Genomic DNA, 14,856 nt, shown 5'->3' on the forward strand with positions numbered 1-14,856 from the left:
ACAAGGGACAGAAAGTTGGTCTAAGAAATATGGCACAAAGAAAGTAGAACTACAAGCTTAGTGAGGATAAAATGTGAACCTATCAAACCATTGTCTCCGGGTATTTCTGGGCGGCTCGCTCTATTCAATATCAGCATCTTTTTGCACAATTGTCAAAACAATAAATAAAATAAAATAAAAAATAATGTACCGGCATTACAGCAAACCTTTATTGGTCAGTGACTGTTTTTTTTTTTTTTTTTTTTTTGGTGTCAATGTCTTTCTGTCTCCAAAGTGTTTTCTGTCAATTGATTGTCTGTTGTCGTACTCGAGCGGCTCCAACGACCGGAGACAAATTCCTTGTGTGTTTTTGGGACATACTTGGCAAATAAAGAGGATTCTGATTCTGACTATTTTGTCTTGTTTGTTTAACATTCATGTTGACAATAACATGGAAAAAAAATCCAAAGAACTCTCTGCTATACTGGACACATTTGACTTCTCTCAACATATTTATTTCATTTAGGACACGGCTATTTCTGACCATTTTTGTGTTCTTTGAATTACAGATTCTCCCGAAAGTTCAGACAACCTTTATGTCTATTAAGAAAATGTACATAGGAATACCACCTGTGGAGACCATAGCTGTGTCAAAAATTGTGAATGCTGAGACAGTTGATGAACTTTGGGATGAATTCACCTCGAAAATCTCAAAATTCATGAATGCCCTCGCTCTTACTAAGACAATCTTGACGCCATCTAGAGCACATTAGCACAATGATGGTAAAGACCTCTAAATCAAAGTGTAGGAAAGCAGAGAACATAGGTGAAGAGACTTTTAAACTCCAAATTGTCTATGACCTGTACAGACTTTGTAATTTTAACCAAGAGTTGGTCAGGGTTAGAAAGCAAAACATTTCTGAAATTATCAGTAAGAACCTCAGCAATACTCACACTCTGTTTGCTGTGGTTGACAAGCTCACAACCCCCCGACTCAGATAGCTCCAGAACTCCGAACAGCAGAAAAATGCAATGAATTTGATTGTTATTTTAGTGAACCCCCGAGTGTGAAGCGGCTGAGATGAGAAGCAGCACCTCTAAATCTGAGACCATGGTCCTTAGTCGGAAAAGGATGGAGTGCCCTCTCCAGGTCGGAGATGAGATCCCCAAGTGGAGGAGTTCAAATATCTTGGGGTCTTGTGCATGAGTGAGGAAAGAATGGAACGCACGATCGACAAGCGGATCGGTGCAGCGTCTGCAGTGATGCGGACTTTGTATCGGTCCGTTGTGGTGAAGAAGGAGCTAAGCCGAAAGGTGAAGCTACCTATTTATCGGTCGATCTACGCTCCTACCCTCACCTATGGTCACGAGCTGTGGGTCGTGACCGAAGAACAAGGTTCCGGATACAAGCGGCCGAAATGAGTTTCCTCCGAAGGGTGTCAGGGGTCTCCCTTAGATAGAGGTGAGAACCTCGGTCATTCAGGAGGGGCTCAGAGTCGAGCCGCTGCTCCTCCGCATTCAGAGGAGCCAGATGAGGTGCCTCGGGCATCTGTTTAGGATGCCTCCAGGACGCCTCCCTGGTGAGGTGTTCCGGGCACGTCCCACCGGGAGGAGACCCCGGGAAGGACCCAGGATACGCTGGAGAGACTACGTTTCTCGGCTTGCCTGGGAACGCCTCGGGATCCCCTCGGAAGAGCTGGAGGAAGTGGCTGTGTAGAGGGAAGTCTGGGCTTCCCTGCTGAAGCCATTGCCTCCGCGACCCGACCTCGGATAAGCGGAAGAAAATGGATGGATGGATTTTAATGAAAAAATACAATCCATCAGGTTGAATAGCACAAATCAGCAAAATGCTAAAGTTGTACTACCGCTGAAGCCATCCAGGAAAAACTCTATTACCATGTGTGAATGTGATACAGTGAACCATGACACTGCAGAGAAAACTGTTCAGCAGCTGAAACCATCAACGAGCTGGCTTGACTCATTACCATCTGACTTTTTCAAAACTATTGCAAAGTCTTTGCTAGCTGATTTACAGCAAATAATCAATTGCTCACTTCAGTCAGGTGAGTTTCCTAAAGCTCTTAAAGTAGCTGCCATTAAGCCTCTAAAAAATAGAACACTGGCCACTTCCATGTTAGCAAGCAAATCTCCCTTTCATAGCCAAGTTTGTTGAGAAACATATTTTGAATCAACTCAGCAATTTCTTGAACTTAAATGGACTTTTTGACAAATTTCAATCAGGTTTCTGAACTCATCACAGTACAGAATCAGCTTATCAAAGTGCTAAATGATATAAGGTTGAATACTGTCAATTCTGGTCTTGTTGGATCTCAGTGCGGCTTTTGATACGGTAGATCATAACATAGTTCTGAACAGACTGGAAACGTGGGTAGGAGTTAATGGAACAGTCCTTAAATGGTTCACGTCTTACCTGGAGGAAAGGAGTTATTTTGTAACCATTGGAAGTGTTAAATCTCATCAAATGGCAACGACCTATGGGGTCCCTCAAGGGTCAGTTTTTGGACCCCTCCTGGTCAGCCTGTATATGCTAACTTCAACTTCTTCAGGACCTTAATGTTGACTATCATAGCTATGCAGATGACACACGGTTATATCTAGCAGTGTCTCCAGATGACGACAGTTCAATTGAGGTGGTGTGTCACTGTCCAAAATAGAGAAAAAACTTTCTTCAATTAAACCACGACAGAACCAGCCCAGTCGAGCTCTTGTTATCTACCGACTCAGATCAAATAGTGGAGCACAGAGTCCAAAGCAAACATGATGCAGCACCATTTAGCTGTTATGCTGCACACAACTGGAATAAGAATGCCAACAGAAGTGACGTCAGCCCCAAGTGGGAATGTTTTTAAGTCCACGTTAGAATATTTCCACTTTTAAATATTTCTTGCACTGTACGCTGTTTTGTTTTAATTTTTCTCTTTGTTTTAAATGTTTATAAGCTGTTTTTTTTCTTTGTTTTAAATGCTTTTAATCATGTAAAGCACATTGAGGTACCTTGAGTATGAAAGGCGCTACTTAAATAAATTTGCCCTGTTTTGCTTTAATTGGCTTGTGCCCAGGGAGTGCATTCTCCTCTTCTTCCTGGTCTTGCCTTCCAAAGCAATCCCATTTCGCCACACTAGTTTGTTTATTTTTGGCATTTACATCCAACAGCAACCTTTAAGAGCAGTTCTGAGGTATAATTTAGAGCAAAAAACACAGATACTACACTGATTGCAATGCATTACACTTAGACCCAAAGATGGTTACATAACACGAAAAGCGCAACACAGATCCTTTCGCTCATCCATGCCAAGAAGACTGTTCGCAAATCAAACCAAGGTAGTACGAATATTTTGTGCGTATCCCAAATTGTTTGTAAACCAGGTCGTTCATAACAAGGGGTTCCACTAGAATTCAACTCCTGCACCGTTCCCCTTCGACTAATTGTAGCCTGTGTGGAGTGTTAGTGAATTAGTAAATTAGTGATTTTTACACCCAACTGTCAAAATATAGACGATCAGAGAAATGTTAAGCTAATTGCTAAATGTATATCCATCATAATTTCTTTTGTGATCTGTTCTTTGTAATATGGGAAAAATACAACTAGCTTTTTGAAGGCATCAGACTTATATAATTATAAATGTAAAGGATTCTAAAAAAACAATTCACCATGTATTCCTTGAAATGTATCGTATGCCTAACCTCTCATGGTCTTCTCTTCTCTTAGGCCAGAATTAGTTGTGAAGAAACTTCGATACTATGCCCGATACATAGTTGTCTGTTTACTGCTGAACAAGATGGACCTGGTCAAGGTTTTGGTGAAGGTACGAAAAGCATAAGAAAACATCCTGACTGGTTTGTACCTAATAGTACAAGTAATTAGTAATTGTTCCACGGAGTACTGATCGAATTATTCCCTCTCTCTCTCTCGCTCTCTCTCTCGCACTCTCTCTCTCTCTGTCTCTTTTTCGGTCTCTGTCTCTCATATTTTGTCAACAGGCAAAGTTGTATTAGCTAATAGCTTTAGAGGTTTTGAAATACTTTGGACACTAAAACCTATTTTTTATGGTATGAGCCAGTTAGGCAATTACAAAAATTGGCGGGGGGGGAACTAAGAAAACTTTAAAAAAGCCAATTACGAAGCAAACGGAAAACGAAAAGCTCAAAGGATATACAAAACAAAGGACTGGGGGTGGTGAGAAAATGTTGTGCTAGGTGAGCACAAACACTGGAAGGTATTACAGTTGTTGGGGAGAGAGAAGAAAAGAATGAATACAAAATATAGATAATTAAAATAAATAATAATGAGAAATTATATCCATCCATTTTCTTACGCTTATCCGAGGTCGGGTCGCAAGGGCAGTAGCTTTAGCAGAGAAGCCCAGACTTCCCTCGACCCAGCCACTTCATCCAGTTCCTCCGGGGGGACCCTGAGGCATCCCTGGGGTCTCCTTCCGGCGGAATGTGCCGTAACACCTCACCAGGGAGGCGTCCAGGAGGCATCCTAATCAGATGCCCGAGCCACCTCACGTGGGTCCCCTCAATGCGGAGGAGCAGTGGTTTTACTCTGTGCCCCTCCCAGATGACCGAGCTTCTCACCCGTTCTCTAAGAGGGACCCTGGACACCCTGCAGAGGAAACACATTTCGGCCACTTGTATCCGGAATCTTGGACCCAGGGCTCGTGACCATAGGTGAGGGTAGGAGCATAGATCGACCAGTAAATTGAGAGCTTCGCCTTTCGGCTTAGCTCCTTCTTCACAACAGACCGATACAAAGGCCTCATCACTGCAGATGCTGCACCGATCTGCCTGTCGATCTCCAATTCCATTCTTCCCTCACTAGTGAACAAGACCCCAAGATACTTGAACTCCTCCACTTGGGACAGGATCTCATCCCCAACTTGGAGTGGGCACTCCACCCTTTTCCAACTGAGGACCATGGTCTCAGATTTGGAGGTGCTGATATTCAGCCCAACCCCTTCACACACTGCTGCGAAACGCTTAGTGAGACTTTATCACGGCTTTATGGAGCCAACAGAACCACATCATCTGCAAATAGCAGAAATGAGGCCACCAAACTGGACACCCTCTACGCCTCGGCTGTGTCTAGAAATTCTGTCCATAAAAGTTATGAACAGAATCAATGACAAGGGGCAGCCTTGGCAGAGTCCCACTCTCACCGGAAACTAACTCTGACACTAGTTGTACAGCCCATATAAGGGGGTTCGGTACACCATACTTACGAAGTATCCCCCACAGGGCTCCCTGAGGGACACAGTCGCACGCCTTCTCCAAGTCCACAAAACACATGTAGACTGGTTGGGCGAACTCCCATGCACCCTCGAGGACCCTGCCAATGGTATAGAGCTGGTCCACTGTTCCACGGCCAGGACGAAAACCACACTGCTCCTCCAGAATCTGAGATTCGACTTCACGACGGACCCTCCTCTCCAGCACCCCTGAATAGACCTTACCAGGGAGGCTGAGGAGTGTGATCCCCCTGTAGTTGGAACACACCCTCCCATCCCCTTTCTTAAAAAGAGGATCCACCATCCCAGTCTGCCAATCCAGAGGCACTGTCCCCGATGTCCACGCGATGTTGCAGAGGCGTGTCAACCAGGACAGCCCTACAACATCCAGAGCCTTGAGGAACTCCGGGCGAATCTCATCCACCCCTGGGAGAACCCGCCTCAGAGAACCCAGACTCTTCTCCCTCATGGGAAGGCGTGTCGGTGGAATTGAGGAGGTCTTCGAAGTATTCACCCCACCTGCTCACAACGTCCCGAGTCGAGGTCAGCAGCGCCCCATCCCGACTATACACAGTGTTGATGGTGCACTGCTTTCCCCTCCTGAGACGTTGGATGGTGGACCAGAATTTCCTCGAAGCCGTCCGGAAGTCTTTCTCCATGGCCTCACCAAACTCCATGCCTGAGTTTTTGCTTCAGCGACCACCAAAGCTGCATTCCGTTTTGCCAGCCGGTACCCATCAGCTGCCTCAGGAGTCCCACAGGCCAAAAAGGCCCGATAGGACTCCTTCTTCAGCTTGACGGCATCCCTCACCATTGGTGTCCACCAACAAGTTCGGGGATTGCCGCCACGACAGGCACGACCACCTTACGGCCACAGCTCCGGTTGACCGCCTCAGCAATGGAGGGGCGGAACACGGTCCACTCGGACTCGATGTCCCCCGCCTCCCCTGGAACGTGAGCAAAGTTCTGTCGGAGGTGGGAGTTGAAACTCCTTCTGACAGGGGATTCCGCCAGACGTTCCCAGCAGACCCTCACAATACGTTTGGGCCTGCCATGTCGGACCGGCATCTTCCCCCACCATCGGAGCCAACTCACCACCAGGTGGTGATCAGTTGACAGCTCCGCCCCTCTCTTCACCCGATTGTCCAGGACATGCGGCCGCAAGTCCGATGAGACGACCACAAAGTCGATCATCGAACTGCGACCTAGGGTGTCCTGGTGCCAAGTGCACGTGTGGACACCCTTATGCTTGAACATGGTGTTCGTTATGGACAATCCGTGACGAGCACAGAAGTCCAACAACAGAACACCACTGTGGTTCTGATCGGGGGGGCCGTTACTCCCAATCACGCCCTTCCAGGTCTCACTGTCATTGGCCACGTGAGCATTGAAGTCCCCCTGCAGAACGATGGAGTCCCCAGCGGGAGAGCTCTCCAACACCCCCTCCAAGGACTCCTAAAAAGGGTGGGTACTCTGAACTGGTGTTTGGTGTCAGGACCCGTCCCCCCACCCGAAGGCGGAGGGAGGCTACCCTCTCGTCCACCGGGGTGAAACCCAACGTACAGGCGCCGAGCCGGGGAGCAATAAGTATACCCACACCTGCTCGGCGCCTCTCACCGTGGGCAAGTCCAGAGTGGAAGAGAGTCCAACCCCTCTCGAGAGGACTGGTACCATAGCCCAAGCTGTGAGTGGAGGCGAGTCCGACTATATCTAGTCGGAACTTTTCGACCTCACACACCAGCTCGGGCTCCTTCCCTGGCAGATAGGTGACATTCCACAACCCTTTTGAGCCCCTACTCCAGCCCCCCCCCCCTTATGTTGATTAATTATTCTGCTTAATTCTTATTCCATGAGCATAAAATGAATCAGACTAAAGTGTTTTGACTAGTGCTGGCACATATGTGTTCTTGCTATAAAATGTTGTGGGTTTAGTTTCCCCTTTAATGTGGTTTTGCCTTTCTCACCTTTTTACCAAAACATGCAGGAGTTATCTGAAGAAATCGAAGACTATACACAACGATTCAACACTGAGGATCAATTGGAATGGAACCTGGTTCTACAGGAGGTGGCATCTTTTGTAGAGGTAACAAATTAATCACACGAAATTGAAAAAAATGTTCCATTGTTTTTTGTTTCTTTATAAAATTGAGCTAGACACACTGCAGCAGAGTGTTAAAAAATAATTAAATTGTTTATTTATAGTTTGCACGCAGCAATATCCAATGAAGTTGGGAAGTTGTGTTAAACAGAATACAATGATTTGCAAATCATGTTCAACCATATTTAATTGAATACACTACAAAGACAAGATATTTCATGTTCAAACTGATCAACTTTATTGTTTTGAACAAATAATCTTGAACTTAGAATTTTATGGCTGCAACACGTTCCCAAAAAGCGGGCACAGGCTCATGTTTGCCACTGTGTTCCATCACCTTTTCTTTGAACAACATTCAATAAACGTTTGGGAACTGAGGACACTCATTGTTGAAGCTTCGTAGGTGGAATTCTTTCCTATTCTTGCTTGATGTACAGCTTCAGCTGTTCAATAGTCCGGGGTCTCCGTTGTCGTCTTTTCTTTTCCTCTCTGGCACAACGTCCACAATTTCCCAAAACAATTTGAAATGTGGACTCGTCGGACCACAGAACACTTTTCCACTTTGCGTCAGTCCGTCTTAGATGAGCTCGGGCCCAGAGAAGCCGGCGGCGTTTCTGGGTGTTGTTGATAAATGGCTTTTGCTTTGCAGAGTAGAGGTTCAAGTTGCACTTCCGGATGCAGCGCTGAACTGTATTTACTGACATTGGTTTTCTGAAGTGTTCCTGAGCCCATGTGGTCATATCCTTTCCACGTTGATGTCGGTTTTTGATGCGGTGCCGCCTGAGGGTCACGGGCATTCAATGCTGGTTTTCGGCCTTACCGCTTACATGCAGTGATTTCTCCAGATTCTCTGAACCTTTTGATAATATTATGGACCGTAGATGATAAAATCCCTAAATTCCTTGCAATTGTACCTTGAGGAACATTGTCCTTCAACTGTTGGACTGTTTTCTCACGCACGTGTTCACAAAGAGGTGAACCTCGCCCCATCTTTGCTTGTGAATGACGGAGCAATTCAGGGAAGCAATCACGGCACCCACCTGTTCCAAACACTATGATGGTAAAGACCCCTAAAGCAATCTTGATGCGACCTAGAACATTGTGGAGGAGCACTATGATGGTAAAGACCCCTAAATCACTGAAATAATGACTTAAAAATAACAGCAGGACCTGTTCGACACTCATAAAATTAAAATTTGCTGGTGTTGCCTCAGCTACTTTATGTTAGCCACGTTTCATTTAATAGCAAAAAGTCTCGATCTTAGGTTGTAATGATGTCATGAATCAAGATTGATTTATTACCCAGTAACCTGATATTGATAAAAGCTAGTCTCACAGAGATAACTGAAGACAATGCTTTGATAAGCATTAAGCATTTATGTCATGTAGTTTTGATTCAACAGAGGTATTCGCGTTTAGTTGTTTGTGTGATGCAAAAAAAATAAATAATCTGAATTAAAACTTTAAATGGTATAATTCTCTAAATTGTGCAATCTTAAAATAAGGAAAAACATCTTCTGTTCTGGATTTTATGCAAACCCTTGTGCAAAGCGTTAATGTTGCTTGTTATCAGCTACTATATCTTAAAATTTGCTCTCATTTCTTATTAAGAAAAACATTTGATACAGTATTTTTCCTTAATTTAAGGAAACATTTCTAATGCAAAATTTGGTCATCATGATTATTTTTCTTTTTCGGCTTAAAATCAGAATAATTTCCCGTAGGTTATTTTATTTTTTTTGTGCTTTCTGAGAAATCACATTTTGCAGTGTACATGCAGACTCCTTTATTTTGCTGCTGATCTTTTTGCTGACTGCTTGTCTTTCTTCATTTGTAAAACAGGCAGACCCAGTGGTACTCCTTGATGAGAACAGTTCGGTCACTGTCATCAGCTATCGTCTTCAAGAGGGATGTGTGCCTCCCTTGGAACAAGGCATGGTGGTTGGGCAACTCGTCCTTGCAGACGCACTCATCATTGGCAACTCTAACAGCCAGGTTTAGTCCTAATTTCATTGGTTATTGTTCCATTTTAGTTGTACCTTCACCTACATGTGCCCTAACCTACGGGTATTTCGAGTTACGAGTCATTGCTCGGTGGGAAAGAAATTTGAATGTAAGTTAGCTCTTCCGTGTTGAGAGTTTTTTCTCCAGGTACTGTAAATACATGCAACTTCCCCACAGTCATTCGCTGATTTGACTCATTGACCAAGCCACATTTTCCTTTTGTCTCCTTTTATTTTGACATTCAGTCGTTCAGTGTGACATTTCATTCCCGAGTCACTGGCAATGTGGCGCAATGTACAGTGGCTGCGAAGTGCAAAACAGTATAACAAATTGTGAGACACTTACATTTCAGAAAACAAATTCAAAGAAAGAAATTGACATTTCAGAAAACAAATGAACGAAAACCAAAACGCTTTTACATTTCACAAAACATATTAACAAAACACGAAACAAATGAACACAACCTGAAACAAATTACAAGTGACGCAAACCAGAAACGGAACGTACCATATCACAGATTGACGTGTTATTAGGATTCCGACGCATTTTCCTGGCAGGACACGCCCTGCTCCAATATTACTGTCTCCAGGACGGACATGTGCCCTTACGCTATGACTGGCTGCTTCCAGACGGTAAAAAAAAAAAAAAGTATGTGACTTATTGAGTGTGGTGGCGTTAATATAAATGCCATGAACCCTAAAGCTTGCCGCACCCTTAAACACTGCGCAACGTAGTCGACTGGACCGGACCATCGCGTAAAAATAAGAGCTGCCGACGCACCCCCGCACATTGACCAGTTGTATAAATGGACGAACCCGTTTCGGCGTTTGATGCTGTATATCCAATATCTTAAAACATAAAAAGATAGATTAATAGTTAAGGAAGAAGCAGGTTGCTAAAAAGAGAGGATGTTGGTGAGAATTGCAGGGAAAGTGTGGATATTTGAAAGGAAGCTCGCCGGGGCCATTCATTTGAACGTACATTCTGGTCGTAAACTTCGCTTATTCATCCACAGGCACATGATCCACCCATCCATCCATCTTCTTTAATGCTTATAATCACTCGGGTCGCGGGCTGCTGGAGCCTGTCCCAGCTGTCATCGGGCGGGAGGCGGGGTACACCCTGAACTGGTCGCCAGCCAATCGCAGGGCACATAGAAACAAACAACCAGCCGCACTCACATCCACACCTATGGGCAATTTAGAGGCCTAAATCAACCTACCACGCATGTTTTTGGAATGTGGGAGGAAACCGGAGTGCCAGGGGAAAAGCCACGCAGGCACAGGGAGAACATGCAAACTCCACACAGGCGGGGCCGGGGATTGAACCCGGGTCCCCAGAACTGTGAGGCAGATGTGCTAACCGGTCGGTCGCCGTGCCGGCCACGCACATTATACATTATGAATATACTTTAGTATTGGTGTAAAACAACATTTGATGTTTTATTAGCTTTAGCCGACCGAACGGCCACTCATGGAACGGTTGCAAAACCACACACACTGCACCATAGTTCAGTCGGGTTCGGCGGCGTCGCTCGGTGTACGCCAGCATTAACCCTTCTTCTTCTTTTCCCTTGGGCTCGTCCCGTTAGGGGTCGCCACAGCGCGTCATCCTTTTCCATGAGAGCCTATCTCCTGCATCCTCCTCTCCAACACCAACTGCCATCATGTCTTCCCTCACGACATCCATCAACCTTCTCTTGGGTCTTCCTCTCGCTCTCTTGCCTGGCAGCTCCACCCTCATCATCCTTCTACCAATGTACTCACTATTTCTCCTGGTCTGGACGTGTCCAAACCATCGAAGTCTGCTCTCTCTAACTTTGTCTCCAAAACATCGAACCTCGGCTGTCCCTCTGATGAGCTCATTTCTAATTTCATCCAACCTGGTCACTCCGAGAGCGAACCTCAACATCTTCATTTCCGCCACCTCCAGCTCTCTTCAGTGCCACTGTCTCTAATCCGTACATCATGGCTGGCCTCACCACTGTTGCCCTTCATCCTAGCAGAGACTCTTGTGTCACATAACACACCTGACACCTTCCTCCACCCGTTCCAACCTGCTTGGACCCGTTTCTTCACTTCCGTACCACACTCACCATTACTCATTAAGTATTTCAAGTCCTCCACCCTTGCTATCTCTTCTCCCTGTAGCCTCACTCTTCCCCCACCACCCCTCTCATTCATGCACACATATTCTGTCTTACTTCGGCTAATCTTCATTCCTCTGCATTCCAGTGCATGCCTCCTTGTTAGATTTCACAGTTGGGTGCATTTAGAATATTCCTGAAGGTTGGTTTTGTCATTTTTCATTCTTCAGCAGTCATCAATAATCCCCCCCCCCAATGCTGTGCCAGTCATTCGGAGACTGGCAATCAGTTTTATGGTGTCAGATGATATAAACCACGTTTCCTGTGTCTGAGAACAAGCCGGCTGCTTGAGGTTCAGGAAGCAGGAATGTAAAAGTTTATCAGTTGTTGGGGTTGCCGTTGACAACCGGGTGTAATCGCTACACACCGACTGCACCGGGGTTCGCCTTTTGCCCGTTCTGTGATAAAAGTGTGCGTGGTTATGGTCATGTAGCTCTTTCACGATCGTTTAGTTGAAAACCACCATTTTTTTGGTTTCAATACAGAATCGTTCATTTGACCTATTTAGTCCAAAAAGTGCTTGAGAACCGGAGTTCTTCTCCAGTTTGGTTGACGGCCTTTAAATCAGCAAAGTGCAAATTACCATTTTTCTGCCATCTTCAATTCCTATTGGCTGTCGTTGTAATAGTAAGTCATTATAATACTGTACTTACTTCATGCAACGTAAAATGCATTTCATATTTTTACTCTTTACTAGTAACTGCTGTTCTAAAAAATCTTTTCATTAGTTTCTTATTCTGTTGTATGAAACTTATTGATTGCGGTATTTGTCAAAGCTAAGTTCTGTATTATTAGAATCATCTCTTTTTATACAATGATACATGAGGCTATGACGGTTGTTTTGTTTCTCTTTTTAGGTGAAGTTCAGTGAATTGACTATAGACATGTTCCGTATGCTTCAAGCATTGGAGAGGGAACCAGCAAATATTGCTATACAGACATCGAAACAAGGAATTCTGGTGAGTTTTTCTCAATAAAGTCAAAACAAAGTAAAATAGGTGTGGCATGGCGTGATGGTGATGGAGTCAACTCTGTTTATCGAGACCTTTTCTGATCAAATTTTAAACATTTTTCCTTGGCATTGAACAGCAAAAAGTCCATATTATTCACGCTCAGAAATAACACAGAGATGGTGACCCAATCTGCAGTTCGAGTTCCGTTGCAGCTGAAAAAAGTTGTTGGAGAGATGGTAGTATGTTGTCGAGGTACTCATGAGCAAAGCACGGTTTGCACACCCATTTCCTCTGGCATCTCTCCTTCTGTGGATATAAAAACCCTGTTTAAATGTCAGGTTTTGTGATATAAAAAAAAATGACACCAAGGTAAATCATTTCAAAACATTTTCTACAATGTCACCTATAATCTCATCCATCCATCCATCCATCCATTTTCTGAGCCGCTTCTCCTCACGCGGGTCGCGGGCGTGCTGGAGCCTATCCCAGCTGACTTCGGGCAGGAGGCGGGGTCCACCCTGAACTGGTCGCCAGCCAATCGCAGGGCACATACAAACAAACGACCATTCGCACTCATATTCACACCTACGGGCAATTTAGAGTTGTCAATGAACCTAGCATGCATGTTTTGGGGATGTGGGAGGGAAAGCGGAGTGCCCGCCCGGAGAAAACCCACGCAGGCACGGGGGGAACATGCAAACTCCACACAGGCGGGGCCGGGGATTGAACCCCGGTCCTCAGAACTGTGAGGCTGACGCTATAACCAGTCGCCCACCGTGTCGCCACCTATAACCTGTACAACTTTACAACATTTTAATTTGACTTTATTTAAGGTTAGCCCCTGAGATGCAGTGTCTCATTTTCGAGGGGGGTGCCAAAACAGATGAACATACATAAAAAAACAGAGTTACAGAATAAGACAATACATATTACAGACAATAAACAAACCAAAAAAATAATCGTAAATTAGCTCACACAACCAATCCCACCCATTTCAGTGACATTCAACTATAACACAATTAAAGCGGTGACCCAAACGCTTGAAATGTTCATCATCATAGCCAGAAGCAAAGCAAAGCAAATTTATTTATAGAGCGCATTTCATACACAAGGTAACTCAATGTGCTTTTCATGATTAAAAGCATTTAAAAACAAAGAAAAAAAATAAAAGTAGAATTAAAAAAGCATACAATGCCAGAAATATCATGTAAAAGTGGAAATGCTCTAAAAAGCATGAGGAAAAAAAGAAGAGTTTTGAACCTGGACATTAAAAACATTCACACTCAGGGCTGACGTCACTTCTGTTGGCAACTTCTTCCATTTGTGTGCAGCATAATAGCTAAATGCTGCTTCACCATGTTTGCTTCGGACTCTGTGCGCCGCTATTTGATCTGAGTCTGTCGATCTCAGAGCCCTCCTGGGTTTATATTCCATTCTCTTTTCTTTCTTTAAAATCTGTTCTAAAGCTGACTGGAAGCCAGTGTAAAGACTTTAGAATTGGAGTAATATGCACTGACCTCTTTGTTCTGGTCAGAACCCGAGCTGCGGCATTCTGAATGAGTTGCAGCTGTTTAATGCTCTTTTTAAAGGAGTCAGAAGACCATTACAATAGTCAAGTCTACTTGAGATAAAAGCATGGATGAGCTTCTCCTGGTCTGCTTGACACATGCAAGCCTTCACTCTGGATATGTTCTTCAGATGGTAGAAGGCAGTTTTAGTCATTGATTTGATATGACGGTTGAAAGTCAGTTCGGAATCTATCAGAACACCAAGGTTTCGTACTTGGTCTTTGGTTTTTAATGAGAGTGACATCAGGTATTTACCCAGAATCAGAATCATCTTTATTTGCCAAGTATGTCCAAAAACACACAAGGAATTTGTCTCCGCTAGTTGGAGCCGCTCGAGTACGACAACAGACAGTCAATTTACAGAACACTTTGGAGACAGAAAGACATTGACAAAAAAAAAAAAACAGTCACTGAGCAGTAAAGGGTTGCTAGTTATCCGTTCGTGTTAGCTTGAGGCGGATTGTAGACTCCAGCCAGGATGAATGATGCGAACTCAAGTGGCGAGTAGAATGGCTTACAGTTCAAAAACAGCGACTCCAAATGCGGGCTGCAGTGTGTGCACCATTTTTCGTTGATATAAAAGCATATTGGGTAGGGAGCGTACATTCGCGAGGTGGATCGACGGCATCCAGATCTAACAGCAATCCTCTTTTCTTTATTGCCAAAAACAATGATCTCAGTTTTATTGTGGTTTAATTGAAGAAAATTTGGCTCATCGAGTTAATTATCTGTTTTAGACAGTGACACAACACCTCAATTAAACTGTAGTCATCTGGAGACACTGCTAGATATAACTCTGTATCATCTGCACAGGTATGATAGTCCAAATTAAAGTTCTGAAGATTTTGACCCAAGG

At 44.4% G+C, this 14,856-nt stretch overlaps 1 protein-coding gene across 4 annotated transcripts in view; it reads left to right on the top strand.

The window, feature by feature from the left end:
• Window positions 1-14,856, top strand: part of scai (suppressor of cancer cell invasion) — an 82,335-nt gene that overhangs the window by 32,679 nt on the left and 34,800 nt on the right. For all 4 annotated transcript variants that reach the window (XM_061747675.1, XM_061747679.1, XM_061747678.1 and 1 more), the window contains exons 6-9: window positions 3,710-3,806; window positions 7,216-7,314; window positions 9,172-9,324; window positions 12,337-12,438. In XM_061747675.1, the coding sequence (XP_061603659.1) occupies window positions 3,710-3,806; window positions 7,216-7,314; window positions 9,172-9,324; window positions 12,337-12,438 (451 nt within the window). The remainder of the gene's footprint in view (window positions 1-3,709; window positions 3,807-7,215; window positions 7,315-9,171; window positions 9,325-12,336; window positions 12,439-14,856) is intronic.

The sequence above is a fragment of the Phyllopteryx taeniolatus genome, chromosome 15, assembly GCF_024500385.1.
Source record: "Phyllopteryx taeniolatus isolate TA_2022b chromosome 15, UOR_Ptae_1.2, whole genome shotgun sequence".
Taxonomy (NCBI): domain Eukaryota; kingdom Metazoa; phylum Chordata; class Actinopteri; order Syngnathiformes; family Syngnathidae; genus Phyllopteryx; species Phyllopteryx taeniolatus.